The sequence below is a fragment of the Mobula birostris genome, chromosome 21 (assembly GCF_030028105.1).
Source record: "Mobula birostris isolate sMobBir1 chromosome 21, sMobBir1.hap1, whole genome shotgun sequence".
Classification (NCBI taxonomy): Eukaryota; Metazoa; Chordata; class Chondrichthyes; order Myliobatiformes; family Myliobatidae; genus Mobula; species Mobula birostris.
This window is the reverse complement of record NC_092390.1, coordinates 22,254,793-22,270,679: the sequence shown is the minus strand read 5'-3', so window position 1 is coordinate 22,270,679 and position 15,887 is coordinate 22,254,793. Positions and strand designations below refer to the sequence as shown.

Genomic DNA, 15,887 nt, shown 5'->3' with positions numbered 1-15,887 from the left:
GGGGTAGAAAGGGATAATAAATCAACCATGATGGAATGGCAGAGCAGACTTAGGCCATTTGGCCCAATGTCTTATGGTCTTACACAACTAATTACTTCATATTTTGATTTAAAATATCAACACGATGGCAAATACAATGATACTAACACAAACTTAAACTGAGCAGAAGTAACAGTCAAATTTCTGCACTATTAGCAATGAAACAATTTTCCTGTACTTCAGAAGTAAACATTTCAACACAGAATACTGGGCAATTCTTGTCTAGATATTTATTTCCCTGAATTGCCAATAGTTTTATAAAATATATTTACCAAGCACTTTCAGTGGAATTTTTTCCAATTTTATAATAGCCATTGCGAATGGAATAGCTAATGTCACATAATTGTTGATGTCATTCATGGGAGGGCACTCTGGAAGAGTAATGTAGATCCTCAAGGCTTCTATATCAGGTGGGGATTTGGAAAGATTTGGAATTAAATTTTTCTCCATGCTAGCTGCAATCTAGAGACAAAAGACACATAGATCAACACTTGGAAACAAAAATTAATTTAGAAACAGTCTTATTATTAAATCTTCTTTGAAGTTAAGTGTTTGCAAAAATCAGATAAATCTATGAGGATAAATCTTGCAAGGTCAGTATGGAACCATTTTGACTAAGGCGACTGTTGCTTTAACTCAAATTGGAACATTAATTCTTATAATGATAAATTGTCATTTCCCATACTTTAAAAGGATAATCTCAGCTCCCCACACTCTTTGTTCCAATTAATTCTTAATTTCTAGTAATTCTACAACCATATGTGAAGTTTGGGTCTGCATATTTCTGCAGGAATTCCTCAGGGTAGTATCCTATGCCGACTATCAGTGATCTTCCTTTATTTGCATGGTGGAAAGTAAGGGTTTTTGTTAAAGATTGCATAATGTTTAGCATTAATAAATCCTCAGATAATGAAGCAGTCCAATACCAAACCTGGCAATATCCTGCCTGATAGGTAGCAAATAATGTTTCTGCCACACAAGTGTCAGGCAATTAAAATAATCAACAAAAGAAACTCCAGCAGTCAACTCTAACATTACCATCACCAACAACCCCACCATCAGTATCCTGGGGTGGTTTGCCATTTACCAGAAATTAAAATGAAGTAACCATGCACAGAAAGAGGCTGTAAGAACAGGTAAGAGGCGAAGAATTCTGCAGCAAGTACTGTAACTCACTTGATTTCCCAAGCCTGTCCAACATCTACTGGGGGAGAGGTCTGTGCCAGGTGCCCAGCACAGTAGCATTTTCAATAACTTACTTCTCTATACACAATGCTATAATAAACCCTTTTAGCACCAGCTCCATAAGCATTTTAGTTCCCAGCAATGGATCTTAAAGTACTACATATGTGAGGTAGTAATACACAAGCAAATTTGTCACGAGTTTTATGTTATTTTATTGAAGCATACACTCAGTGACCACTTTATTAGGTACCCCCTGTACCCCATCCACTTTAAGGTTCGATGTGTGTTCAGAGGTGCTCTTCTGCACACCACCATTGTAGCATGTGGTTATTTGAGTTGCCAGTCAGTCAGGCCATTCTCCTCTGTGCTCTCTCATTAACAAGGTATCTTCACCCACAGAACTGCCACTCACTGGATGTTTTTTGTTCATCACACCATTCTCTGTCATCTCTAGAGACTGTTGGGCATGAAAATCCTAGATCAGCAGTTTCTGAGATACTCAAACTACCCTGCCTGGTATCAACAATCACTTCATAGTCAAAGTCACTTTGATCACATTTCTTCTGCATTCTGAAATCTGGTCTGAATAAAAACTGAACCTCTTCAGCATGCATGCATGCTTTTATGTGGCAGCAACTCAATGCATAAATGGCTAATTAGATATTTGCATTAATGAGGTGTGCACATATACAGGTGTGCGCCACTTAACGTCCGATCACATATACGTCCATAGTCCCGATCGGAGAACTGACGTAGCGGACATAACCAACCTGGTGCATCACACGTCTCTTGAGTGTAGTGGTGTTATCTCTGTTTAATTTTCTTTTGAAAATGTTAAAGTGCATCATGGCTTCCAAACGCAGTAAAACCACTCCTAGTGATAGCAGCAGCAAGAGGCAAAGGAAAAGTATTGATTTGCAAGTGAAAAAAAGGTTATTAAACAGTATGAAGGTGGAAAACCAGTGAATGCTATTGCTCGGGATTTAGGCATGTCGCACTCAACAATCACGACGATCCTGAAAAACAAAGAAAAAATTCTCGAAGCTGTTAAAGGATCGGCTTCACTGAAAACTACAAGGCTCACGAAAATGCAAGGGGGACCTATATCGAATATGGAGAATCGTAAACACAAAATATTCTGCAGATGCTGGGGTCAAAGCATCACACTACAAGCTGGAGGAACTCAGCAGGTCGGGCAGCAATGATCAGTCAACGTTTCGGGTCAGAACCCTTCATCAGGACTGAAGAGGGAAGGGGCAGAGGCCCTATAAAGTAGGTGGGGGGAGGGTGAGAAGGAGAAGGCTGGTAGGTTCCAGGTGAAAAACCAGTAAGGGGAAAGATAAAGGGGTGGGGGAGGGGAAGCAGGGAGGGGATAGGCAGGAAAGGTGAAGAAGGAATAGGGGAAAGCACAATGGGTAGTAGAAGGAGGTGGAACCATGAGGGAGGTGATAGGCAGCTGGGGGAGGGGGCAGAGTGAAACTGGGATAGGGGAAAGGAGGGGGAGGGAATTACCAGAATTTGGGAGAATTCAGTGTTCATACCAAGGGGCTGGAGACTACCCAGTCGGTATATGAGGTGTTGCCCCTCCAACTTGAGTTTAGCCTCATCATGGCAGTAGCCATGTATGGACATATCCAAATGGGAACGTGAAGCAGAGTTGAAGTGGGTGGCAACCGGGAGATCCTGTCTGTTGTGGCGGATGGAGTGGAGGTGCTCAATGAAGCGGTCCCCCAATCTGCGTTGGGTTTCACCGACGTAGAGGAGGCTGCACCAGGAGCACCAGATGCAATAGATGACCCCAACAGATTCACAAGTGAAGTGTTGCCTCACCTGGAAGGACTGTTTGGGGCCCTGAATGGTGGCAAGAGAGGAGATGCAAGGACAGGGGTAGCACTTACACTTACAGGGATAAGTGCCGGGTGGGAGATCCGTGGGGAGGGACGTGTGGACCAGGGAGTCGCAGAGGGAACGATCCCTGCTCCCTGCAGAAAGCGGAAAGAGGTAGAGAGGGAAAGGTGTGCTTAGTGGTGGGGTCCTGTTGAAGGTGGCGGAAATGCAGAGGATCATGTGCTGGATCCGGAGGCTGGTGGGGTGGTAGGTGAGGACAAGGGGAACTCTGTCCCTGTTGTGGTGGCGGGAGGATAGGTTGAGGGCCTCAGTGCGGGAAATGGAGGAGATGCGGGTGAGGGCATCATTGATGATGGCAGAAGGGAAACCATGATCCTTAAAGAAAGAGGACATTTGAGATGTCCTGCAACGGAAAGCCCCATCCTGGGAGCAGATGCGGTGGAGACGGAGGAACTGGGAATAGGGAATGGTATTTTTGCATGTGGCAGGGTGGGAAGAGGTATAGTCGAGATAGTTATGAGAGTCAGTGGGCTTATAGAAGATGTCAGTGGACAGTCTGTCTCCAGAGATGGAGACCGAGAGATCGAGAAAGGGGAGAGAAGTGTCCAAGATAGACCAAGTGAATTTGAGGGCTGGGTGGAAGTTTTAAGTAAAGTCAATGAAATTGACGAGCTCAGCATGGGTGCAGGAAGCAGCACCAATGCAGTCAATGAGCTCAGCATGGATGAGCCTCTGCCCCTTCCCTCTTCAGTTCTGATGAAGGGTTCTGGCCCGAAACGTTGACTGATCATTTCCACGATGCTGCCTGACCTGCTGAGTTCCTCCAGCTTGTAGTGAGTGCTGCTCGGATATGGAGAAATTGCTAATGACATGGATTTAGTCAATACAGGTACACTACAGTACTCCATATAGGTTTGCTAAATATATAATATGGTGTTCGCACAATGTCCAAATCACAGAATGTCCGACTTCACAGAACGTATCGTTGACGTCATGCGACGCATACCTGTACCTAATAAAGTAGCCACCGAGTGCATATCAAAAGATCTGTTATGCAATAAGCATACGCAAAGATACAGGGATAATATAGTGTAATGTAGGACAATACAGGCCCTTCAGCCCACAATGTTGTGCCAACTCATTAACCTACTCCAAGATCAATCTAATCCTCCATCCCACATACCTCTTCATTTTTCTTTTATCCATATGTCTACCCAAGTCTTTTAAATGTCCCTAAAATACCTGGCTCTCTCAGCAGCACATTCCATGCACTTACCACTTTCTGTGTATAAACTTATCTCTATGTTGTAGGGGAAAGAATTGAGAAGACTAGTAACTAGTAAATTGGAACGTGTATTCTGCTAAGCCTAGGAAAGTGAGAAAAGGAATGCAGCAGCAACATCAGTTTTCAGGAACTTCACTAATTATATAATACTGTGTGTGTTCATTGTTGTAAGTCATAATAATTATCATTTTTAAAATCAGGACCCAATCTGTTACCCAAGTCTTTTTGTACCCATTATTCTATTATCAAAATATAATTTTACTAGTAATTTTGTCAACTGAGAACGAAAAGGCTGTACCAAATTCATGCTCAGGTACAACAGCTTTTGTTTCCTGGTTTTTAGTAAATCAACTATTACTTCAAACACCAACTCTGTGTGGCCTTTTAGATTGCTCCTACACTGACATCTCCCAATGACCTTAAAAGCATGTCCCCTCATATTCCCTAATGCAACCCTGGGGAAAAAAGTGGTGGCTGTCTACTATCTGTGCCCCTCAACTTTTACACTTATGCAATTAGACTAGGTAACAATGCCCTGGGAGAAGGAACAATTAAAATGTTTCCATTTTCTTCAGGAAAGAGCTAAATTTTACCTGTCACCCTAGTGTTTAAATGGTTCCTTGACTAGCGCAAAGAAATTTATCATATTAGCTATTCAGAATATACAAATACAAAATTTAAAATGACAGATTAGACTTTTACTGAGTGGCCAAATAGATGGGTGACCACCAGAAGGAAGTTAACAGTTCCTGCAGAGTGCTCCTGTGGCCATTACCCTTGATAACAGATATACCCCCCTCAGATACTTTTTATCTTCTCCAGGGCAAAGCAATGGGCTTTGAGGCTCAAAAAGAAACAGTATAATCAGACAGGAAACAAGTGATAGTATGAGAAACAGGCAGAAGATTTTATGCCTGTAGAACAGTTAGCAGTATCATGGCTTTAAGATAAGGGGTGGAAAGTTCAAGGGGGATTTTAGAGGAAGGTTTTTTTTTTTAACTCAGAGTGGTTGGTGCGTGGAATGTACTGCCTGAGTCAGTGGTGGAGGCAGATACACTAGAGAAATTTAAGAGACTACTAGACAGGTACATGGAGGAATTTAAGGTGGGGGATTATATGGGAGGCAGGGTTTAAAGGTCGGCACAACACTGTGGGCCGAAGGGCCTGTACTGTGCTGTACTATTCTATGTTCTATGTGTTGCCTCCCCAGTTCCAGGGTCAAGGACATCTCTGAACAGCTACAGAAAATTCTTGAGAGGTCACTGTACATATTTGTACAGATGACAAGGGTAGAACCTGCAGAATGAGTTATAGGGAATTAGGTAAGAATAAGACTTTTAGGGTAGTGATCTCCAAATGCCTCCTGATGTCACGGGCTAGTGAGGTCAGAAACAGGATAGGCCAGATGAATGTGCAGCTGAGGAAATGGTGCAGTGGGCAGAAATTCAAGTTCCTGGACTACTGGGATCTCTTCTGTACAAGAGGAACAGGCTGCACTTGAATCAGAGAGGGTCCAATATCCTTATGGAAAATTGATAACGTTACATGGGAGGGTTTAGATTGGCAGGAGGATGGGACTCTGAGCAAGAGCACATCATAGGATAAAGCAGTAGCCAGTGAGAGCATAAGTAGAAATTAGGGTATCCAGGGCCACAGAAAAGGTAGGGAAAGGAAATCTCGGTTAAACTACAGTTATTTCAATGTTCAAGGTTTATAGGTAGGCAGGCAAATTCAGAACATGGATTGGCTCTGACCACTGGTTGAGAGAAGTGCAGGATTGGCAGTTCAATGTTCCAGAAGACAGATGTTACAGGTGTGACAGACATACAGGTAAGCAGAAAAGGGATGTAGTCTTTTTGATAAGCGAGTACATACAGTATATTCTACATTAGAGATTTTTTAAGATATGTTTAGATATGCACATGAATGTGAGGAAAATAGAAGGATATGAACATTGTACAGACAGGAATTATTAGCTTACTTTGTGGTCCAAAGGTTCTGCTTCTGTGATGTACTGTCCTAAGTTCTATAACAGCAGTACTTAGATTTTTACAAGTATCATCCAGTGGGGCGATATGGGTAGAGCTTAGAAACAGAAAGGGGAGGGTTACACTAGTTGGGCTGTATTAAACCACCACCCCCACACCTACTAGTTAATGGGCACTTGAGAAGCAGATGCATAGAGAAGTTGCTTAAAGTTCCAAGAATAACGAAGTTGTATTAATAGGAGATTTTAATATCTCCAGTATTGACTGGGCCACTCAGTGTTAAGGGACTAGACAAGGTAGAATTTGTGAAATATATCCGGTAAAGTTTCTTAGTTAATAATACTTACTCAGGTGGTTTCAATACTGGAGCTCCCCTTAGGAAATGAGGCAGGGCAAGTAACTGAAGTGGCAGACAGGGAGCACTTCGGCTCTAATAACTATTAGTTCATTAGTGACCATAGTGATAGAAAAGGATAGGAGAGGTCCACAGGTTGGGGCTTAAATTAGAGTAGGGCTAATTATCGGCAAATTGGGCAGTACCTAGCAGAGGTCAATTGGGTAAGCCTGTTTGAAAATAAGGCAACAAATGGCAAGTGAGAGGCTTTTAAGAGTGTGATATCAAAACTCTAGGAGCAGCATGTTCCCATTAGGTTGAAGGGCAAGTCTGCAAAGTTTAGCGATACTTGGCTGATGAGAAACATTGAGGCTCTGGTCAAGGAAAGCAAGGGAGAATATATTGGGTTTAGGAGGTGGGGGACAAGTAAATCCCTAGATATCTATAAGATTTACTTTACTTTATTGTCGCCAAACAATTGATACTACAGCGTAAATCATCACAGCAATATTTGATTCTGCGCTTCACGCTCCCTGGAGTACAAAGCAATAGTAAATATTAAAAATTTATATTATAAATCATAAATAGAAAATAGAAAAGGGAAAGTAAGGTTTGTGCAAAAAAACCGAGAGGCAGGTCCGGATATTTGGAGGATACGGCTCAGATCCGGGTCAGGATCCGTTCAGCAGATCTGTAGCTGTTCCCAAATCTTGCTGTACAAGTCTTCAAGCTCCTGAGCCTTCTCCCGGAGGGGAGAGGGACAAAAAGTGTGTTGGCTGGGTGGGTCATGTCCTTGGTTATCCTGGCAGAACTGCTCCGACAGCGTGCAGTGTAAAGTGAGTCCAAGGACGGAAGATTGGTTTGTGTGATGTGCTGGGCTGTGTTCACAATCTTCTGCAGCTTTTTCCAGTCTTGGACAGGACAACGTCAATACCAGGTTGTGATGCACCCTAGAAGAATGCTTTCTATGGTGTATCTATAAAAACTAGTGAGGGTTTTAGGGGACAGGGCAAATTTCTTTAGCTTTCTCAGGATGTAAAGGCGCTGGTGGGCCTTCTTGGCAGTGGAATCTGTCAGGTCATTTGTGATATTGACCGCGAGGAACTTAAAGCTTTTGACCTGTTCCACTTGTGCACCACCAATGTAAATGGGGTCGTGCGGTCCGCTACTTCTTCTGAAGTCAACAACCAATTCCTTCGTCTTGCTGACGTTGAGGGATAAGTTATTGTCTTTGCACCATGCCATCAGGTTCTTAATTTCCTCTCTATACTCAAATCCATCATTACCTGAGATACAGCCTACAATTGTGGTCTCATCAGCAAAACTTATATATTGAGTTCAATGGAAACTTAGCTACACAATCATGGGTGTACAGTGAGTACAGCAGGGGGCTGAGTACACAGCCTTGTGGGGCACCGGATTACTCTGAAGAGGAAAATCAAGAGGGCAAAGTGAGGGTATGAGACAGATATGGCAGATAAGGTTAAGGGCAATCCCAAGAAGTTTTGTAGTTTATATTAAGCGTAAAAGATTGGCTAGGGGAGAGTAGACACTTCAGAGAGCTGCAGAACCATCTGTCTTGAGGATACACTGCATGCTATGGGTGGGATCTTAAATGACTATTTCTCTTAGCTGTTAATGGAGGAGAAAATAATGGTTGCTCAAGAGATAAGATAAAGAAATGGAGATGTTTTGGAGGATATTCGTATCACCATCGAAGAGGTATCTACCACCTTACAGTGAGAGCATAATGTAGATAAATCCCAGGGTCTGACTAAGTGCATGCTTAGACTTTGTGGGAGGCTAGAGAGGAAATTGCAAAGGCTCTTGCATAGATATTCACTATTAGCCACTGGTGAAATTTCTGAAAACTGGAAAATGGACATTGTTGTTTACATTTGAGAACCGTAGCAGGTAGAAACCAAGGAAGTACAAGTCTGGCAACCTGTCATCAATAATGGAAAAGTTACTGGAAGGCATTCTGAGGGACAGAATCTACCAGCAGCTGGATAGATAAGAGTCTTATTAGGAGGAGACTGTATGTGGGAAGTTGTGTTTATTTTGGAATGTTTTGAAGAGGTAGCCAAAAGCATAGATGAGGGTAAGGCAGTGAATGTGTCCATTTGGACTTTAGTAAGGCCTTCAACAAGGTTCCACATGGTATCTTGGCTTGGAAGGTTAGGTCCACGGAATACAGAGATAGCATCTTAGGCAAAATAAAAATTGGCTCAGGAGGTAAATTGCAGAAGGTAGGGGTTGAAGGTTGTTTCTTGGAATGCACGCTAATGACTAGTGGTGTTCTGCGAGGGTCAGTGTTGAAATCCTTGTTATTCAGTCTGAACGGATCCTGACCCGGATCTGGGCCGTACCCTCCAAATATCCGGACCTGCATCTCGGTTTTTTTGCACTACCTTACTTTCCATTTTTATATTTTCTATTTATGATTTATAATTTAAATTTTTAATATTTACTATCCATTTGTAATCCAGGGAGCGGGAAGCACAGAATCAAATATCGCGATGATGATTGTATGTTCTAGTATCAGTTGCTTGGCAACAATAAAGTATAAAGCATAAGTATATAAATAACTTGGACGCAAGTACATTAAGATTGATCAGCATGTTGCAAATGACAATATTTGGATGTCTGGTTGACAGTAAGGTTATTATAGATTATAAGAGGATCTATAGGAAGTGGGCCATGGAGCGGTAAATCGATTTTAATACAGGCAAGTGCAAAATGATGCATTATGGAAAGTCAACCCGGCATAAGACTTATACTATGAATTATAGGACGGAGAATGAAATGGGTCAGGGACTTGTGAGTACAAGCAGTGTCACAGGTAGACAGGATGGTGAGAAAGGTATTAAGCATGTTGGCCTTCATTGGTCAGGGTAATTAGTATAGGAGTTGGAACATTATGTTGCAGTTGAGTAAGCTTTTAGTGAGGCCACACTTGGAGTACTATATAGTTTTGATCACCCTGTAATAGAAAAGATAAGGTTAAAATGGAGAGTGCACAGAAGACTTACAACAATGTTACTAGGACAAGAGGGCCTGAGTTACAGGGAGGGGTTGGCTAGGCTAATTCTTTATTCCTTGGAACACAAGAGGATGAGGGATGACCTTATGGAAGTCTTTAGAATAATAGGAGGCGTAGATGAGGTGGATAGCAAGTCTTTTCCCTATTCAAAAACAAGGTTTAGAGTGAGTGGGAAAGATTTAAAAAGAACCTGAGGGGTAGTTTTTTCTACAAAGAATGGTGAGTATATGGAACATGCTGCCAGAGGAAGTGGTTGAGGCAGGTACAATAATATTTAAGAAGCACTTAATTAGGTACATAGACGGGTTTCTCAAGGGATATGGGGCAAACACAATAAACTGAGACTAGCTGCATGGACACTATGGTCAGCATAGATTCATTGGGCCAAAGGGCCTGTATCACTGCTATATCCTCTAATGACTTTATAAATCCTAACCAAAAATTACTATGGCAGTTGATTCAATGTTAGGCTGTCAACATTGTCAAGAGGCTTAAGAGTTTCTGTGTACTTATCAAGAAGTACCTGAAACCTTCCATCTTGCTCAGGGGTATTCCACTCCATTGAAATGAACAAGGTCTAGTCTAATCTGGCACAGGCTCCAAATCCAGAGATCTGTGTAAAATACATAGGAAACTGAAGGACTTTGGTGGACTCCAAATGCCAAAGATCTCCAAGTAAGTTCTTTCACTTTGGCAGGATTCAGATGGCTAATTTGTTTTTACTGACTAAGCAGTTCTATAGCTACCACATCTGTTTCTGAGTCTTTCTTGAGTAGACTGGAACCATTGCCACTCCATTGGAAATTGCTGTTGCCTTCATCCTGAAGTTCCCACTACCAATTTCCTTGGACAACAGTACAAATGACAATTGCTTGGCTGCTCCAATAAACCGACTAACACTTTTCTAACACTGTAACATCTCAAAAATGAAACAATAGGCTTAGTGTTCAGTCTTCCACCCCAGAAAAGCTCTGAGCCAGGTTGAAAAGTTTGGATACAGGCTGAATTGAGGTGATGGAGTCCTGGGCCCAAGAGTGAGAAATGAGCCATTGTTCTTAACATCACAGGTAACATTTCCAAGTCACAAATCGTATAGAGATACATCACCAAGCCAGAGCCTTTTGCCTGTTGAGTCTGCAGCAACCACCAATCATCCATTTTATACTAAACCTATATTAGTTACAATGTTATTCTCCCTACATTCTCAATTCCCACTACTCACCTACAAACAAGGGACAATTTACAGCGATCAATTAACCAAATAGCTTCATGGCTGTGGACTTACCTTTGTGAACTTCATTTCTGAAAGTTTTTTTTTATTTTATGCACAACTTATTTTTTTCCCTATACATTGGGTGTTTGATGGTCTTTTTTTGAATAGGTCCTATTGAGTTTCCTTCTTTTGTGGCTGCCTATAAGGAGACGAATCTCAAGGGTGCACATAGTATAAACAATTTGATAATAAATGTACTTTCAATTTGGGTCCATGGAATTGGCAGGCAGCAGTTCTATTAGCTGTATCATTTGCTGCCCTCAAGGGTGAATTAAGGAACCATAAAAAAGTCTCCATTACCTAGAATCATACTAGCATGAACTGGCTGGGTAAAAAGCCCATCCATCTATACACCAGTGCCTCTGTCAAACACTCAGAAGTGAAACACTTTCAGGTGCTTTACATGCAATACTTCACCCATAATAAGGCCAGAAGAGAGGTATTTTCTGATGATTGCAGCATTTAATTCCATTCTAAACTTCTAATATAATGAAGCAGACCGCAAAAGGAATTAAAGCTCTGTCATACAGGTCTTGGACAGAATATACCTATACATATTGCATTAAATTATGGGCTTCATAGGAAGCACAAATGGGATTACATAACATCAAAAAAAAAAGAGGGAAAGGTCATTAATCACATTACCACCATGTTGTTGCACTAATGCTCCAGTTTGTAATTATTTTATTTTAATACACAAAAATCCAACAATCTCTGATGCAAGACATTGTCAGACTGTGCGCAGTTCTGCTACAGAACTGGCAGAAGGATATTAAACTAGAAAGAGTGCAGAAAAGATACAGAAGGATGTTGCCTGGACTAACTTACAAGGAGCAACTGGATAGGCTGGGACAGCTTTCCCTCGAGTGAAGGAAGCTGAGGAATGACCTTAAAGGTTTATAAAATTATTAAGTTAGGATGTGTCAGGATGATTTAAGATATAGACAATAAAATGAAACAAACATCAAGCTAATAGCAAATTTAAGGTTTATTGTCCAGTTAATAACTGACCCGAATTTTAAAAAATACAATAAAAAGGTCAGGCAAAGTGCATGAGTTTAGATTAGTTGGAAAAAGAAACAATTATGAATAGCAAAGGCAGTCAAAGGAAAGTTAAGGCTAAATAAAGACTAAGCAGGTAGTGCAGGATATATACATCCCAAAAGGAAGAAGTATTCTAAAGATAGAAAACAGGAGATAGAAAATGCATGTCAAAAAGGCAATAGACTATAGGGGATTTCAATATGCAGGTAAATTATGAAAATCAGGTTGGTGCTGGATCTCAAGAGGGAGAATTTGTTGAATGTTACAAGGTGGCTTTTTAGAGTAGCTAGGAGATCAGTTGTTCTGGACTGGGTGTTCTGCAATGAACCAGAATTGATTAGACAGCTTAAGGTAAAGGAACCCCTTAGGGGCCTGTGATGATAGAATTCACTCTTCACTTTGAGAAGGACAAGCAAAAGTCAGATACATCCGTTTTACAATGGAGTAAAGAAAATTAGAGGCGAGAGAGAGGAGTTGGCCAAAATTAATTGGAAGGGAACACTAGCATGGGTGATGGCATAACAGCAACGGCTGGAATTTCTGGGAGCAACTTGGAAGGCACAGGATATATACATCCTAAAGAAGTAATATTCTAAAGGTAGGGTGACACAACCATGGCTGACAAGAAAAGCCAAAGCCCACATAAAGACCAAAGTCAGGGCATATAATAGAGCAAAAATTAGTGGGAAGTTAGAGGATTGGGAAGCTTTTAAAAACCAACAGAAGGCAACTAAAAGGTCATTAGGAAGGAAAAGCTGAAATATGAAGGTAAGCTAGCCAATTATATTAAAGAATGGAAAATTTCAATTGCCACTCCAGTCTTCAATAAGGGAGAGAGGCAGAAGAAAGAAAATTAGAGACCAGTTAGTCTGACCTCAGTGGATGGGAAGATGTTGGAATTGATTGTTAAGGATATGGTCTTAGGGTACCTGAAGGCACATGATAAAAATACAATAGTCAGCATGGTTTCCTTAAGGGAATATCTTGCTTGACAAATCTGTTGGAACTCTGAATAAATAACAAGCAGGATAGACAAAGGAGAATTGGAATGCGTTGTGGACTTCAAAAGGTCTTTGACAAAGTGATACACATAAGAGAGCTTAACAAGTTATGGTATTACAGCAAAGATTCTAGCATGGATAAAGCAGTAACACACACAAAATGCTGGAGGAAAAAAGTATAGTTGGCGTTTCAGGCCAAAACCCTTCAGCAGGACTCTCTTCCAGATATGCCTACCCTGAAGTAGTTTAAATCTTCCCTTCAATCAGTGTTCAGTGAAACCCTCTCTCACTGCTTCCCTTCTGTGATTCCTGCTGCTCTTTTCTGTTGAGGTCCTCCACCATTTTGTGTGTGTTACTTAGATTTCCAGCATCTGCAGATTTTCTCTTGCTTATGAATGGATAAAGCAGTGGTTGATTGGCAGGAGGCAAAGAGTGGGAATAAAGGGAGCCCCTTCTTTTCATGTTGTATATCAAAGACTTGGATGACGGAACTGACAGCTTTGTGACCAAGTTTGTGGATCATACAAAGATAGGTTCAGAACAGGTAGTTATGAGGATGTAGAGGTGCTACAGAAGAACTTAGACAGATTAAGAGAATGGTTAAAGACGTGGTAGATGGATTACGATGCCGTTAAGTGTATGGTCATGAACTTTGGCAAAAGAAATAAAAGTGTACACTATTTTCTAAATGGAGAGAAAATTATGAAATCTGAGATGCACAAGGACCTGGGAGTCCTAATGTAGGATTCCCTAAAGGTTAATTTGCAGGTGGAGTTGGTGATGTGGAAGGCAAATGCGATGTTAGCATTCACTTCAGGAGGACTAGCATATTTAACGCAAGGATGTAATATTGAGGCTTTATAAAGCAAGGGTGAGGCCTCACTTGGAGTACTGAGAACACTCTTGGGCCCCTCATCTAAGAAAGGATGTGCTGACATCGGAGAGGGTTCAAAGGAGGTTCACAAAAGATTCAGGCATTGAAAAGCTTGTCATATGAAGAGCGTTTGATGGCTGTGGGCTTGTACTCACTATAATTCAAGAGAATGAGGGGTGACCTCATTCACCTGGTGAAAGGCCTCGATAGTGGATATGGAAAGGAGGTTTGCTATGGTGGGGGAGTCCAGGAACAGAGGACACCATCTCAAAATAGAGATTCTAAGACACCATCTTAGGATGCAGATAAGGAGGAATTTCTTTAACTAAAGAGTGCTGTATTTGTGGAATTCATTGCCACAAGCAGCTTGGAGGCCAAGTCATCGAGTATATTTAAGGCAGAGGTTGATAGGTTCTTGATTAGTTTGGGCATGAAAGGCCGGAAAAGGCAGGAGATTGGGGCTGAGAGGGAAAATAGATCAGCCATCATGCAATGGTGGAGCAGACTCAATGGGCCAAAAGGCCTAATTCTGCACATATATCTTATGGTCTCCTGGAAACCAATGCAGAGCTGAAGAACCAAAAGGGTAATTAGCATATCACAAACACAAGGGATTCTGCAGATACTGGAAATCCTGAGCCATACACAAAATGCTACCGGAACTTGGCAAATCAGGCAGCATCATTGGAGGGAAATAAACAGATGATGTTTCGGACCAAGTCACTTCATCAGGACTAGGAAGGAAACCAGAAAAAGGCAGGTGGATGGAGTACAACTAGATGGTAGGTGAGGCCAGGTGATGAGGAAGTCTGGGGGGGGGGGAGGTGCAATTAATTAAGAAGCTGGGAGGAGATAGATGGAAGAAGTAAACAGCTGAAGAACGAATCTGATAGGAAAGGACAGTTGACCATGGAAGAAAGGGAAAGAGGTGCACTTTAAGGAGGTGATGGGCAAATAAGAAGAGAAGTGATGAGAGGCGAACCAATATGAAGAATGGAAAAATAGTAAGGGGAGGCAGGAGAAATGAACAAACATTAGAGAAACTGATGTTCATGCCATCAGGTTGGAGGCTACCCCAGGTGGGATATGATGGTTTGCTCCTCCAACATGAAAGTGGCTTCATCGTGGCAGTAGAGGAGGCCATGTACCAACATGTCAAAGTGTCGAAGCTGAAGTGAAATGGGTGGCCAACGTGGATGGAACAAAGGTGACCAAGAAAGCATTTCTTCAGTCTATGTTGGGTCTTACTGATGTAGAGGAGGCCGCACTGGGAGCATGGATGCCGTAGATGGCCCCAAAAGACACTCAGGTGAAGTGTTGCCTAATCTAGAAGGACTGTTGGTGCCTTCAGTGGTGGTGAGAGAGAAGGTGTAGGGGCCGGTGTAGCACTTCCAGGAATAAGCATCAGGAGCGAGATCAGTAGGGAAGGACGAGTGGACAAGGGAGACATGTAGAGACCAATCCTTATGGAAGTAAGAGGTTGTGGGGAAGGGACAGATGTGTTTAGTGGCAGGATTTTGTTGTAGATGGTGAAAATTTAGCAGAATGAAGTGCTGGATCATTCTCCTAATGAAGCTTGAGGGGTGGCATGCAAGGATAAAGAAAATGTGATCCCTGTTATAGTGGCAGAAGGATGGGGTGAGGACAGATGTGCTGGAAATGGAGGAGATGCAGGTCAGGCAGCATCGATGGTGTTAGAAGGGAAGCACCATTCTGGGAAGAGTAAAGGTATCTCAGACGTTATGGAATGAAAAGCCTCAATCTCAGAACGCACTTGGCAGAGATGGAGAAACTAAGAAAAGGGTATAGCATTTTTAAAAGTGACATGATAGGATGAGATACAATCAAGATACCCGAGTCAGTAGGTTTATAAAAGATATCAGTGGATAGTTTGTCTTCACAGATAGAGAGAGAGAGCAAGATCAAGAAAGTGGAAAGAGGTGCTAGAGATGGACTAAGTAAATCTGAGGGTA

The 15,887-nt window shown here is 41.9% G+C and overlaps 1 protein-coding gene across 5 annotated transcripts in view; it reads right to left on the bottom strand.

The window, feature by feature from the left end:
- Positions 1 to 15,887, bottom strand: part of herc4 (HECT and RLD domain containing E3 ubiquitin protein ligase 4) — a 111,428-nt gene that overhangs the window by 40,881 nt on the left and 54,660 nt on the right. For 2 of the 5 annotated variants that reach the window (XM_072239162.1, XM_072239163.1), the window contains exon 13: positions 312 to 501. In XM_072239162.1, the coding sequence (XP_072095263.1) occupies positions 312 to 501 (190 nt within the window). Of the gene's footprint in view, positions 1 to 311; positions 502 to 9,238; positions 9,663 to 10,251; positions 10,336 to 15,887 lie in introns of those variants that run through there. The other 3 variants (XM_072239167.1, XM_072239164.1, XM_072239166.1) reach the window with 3 other exon arrangements.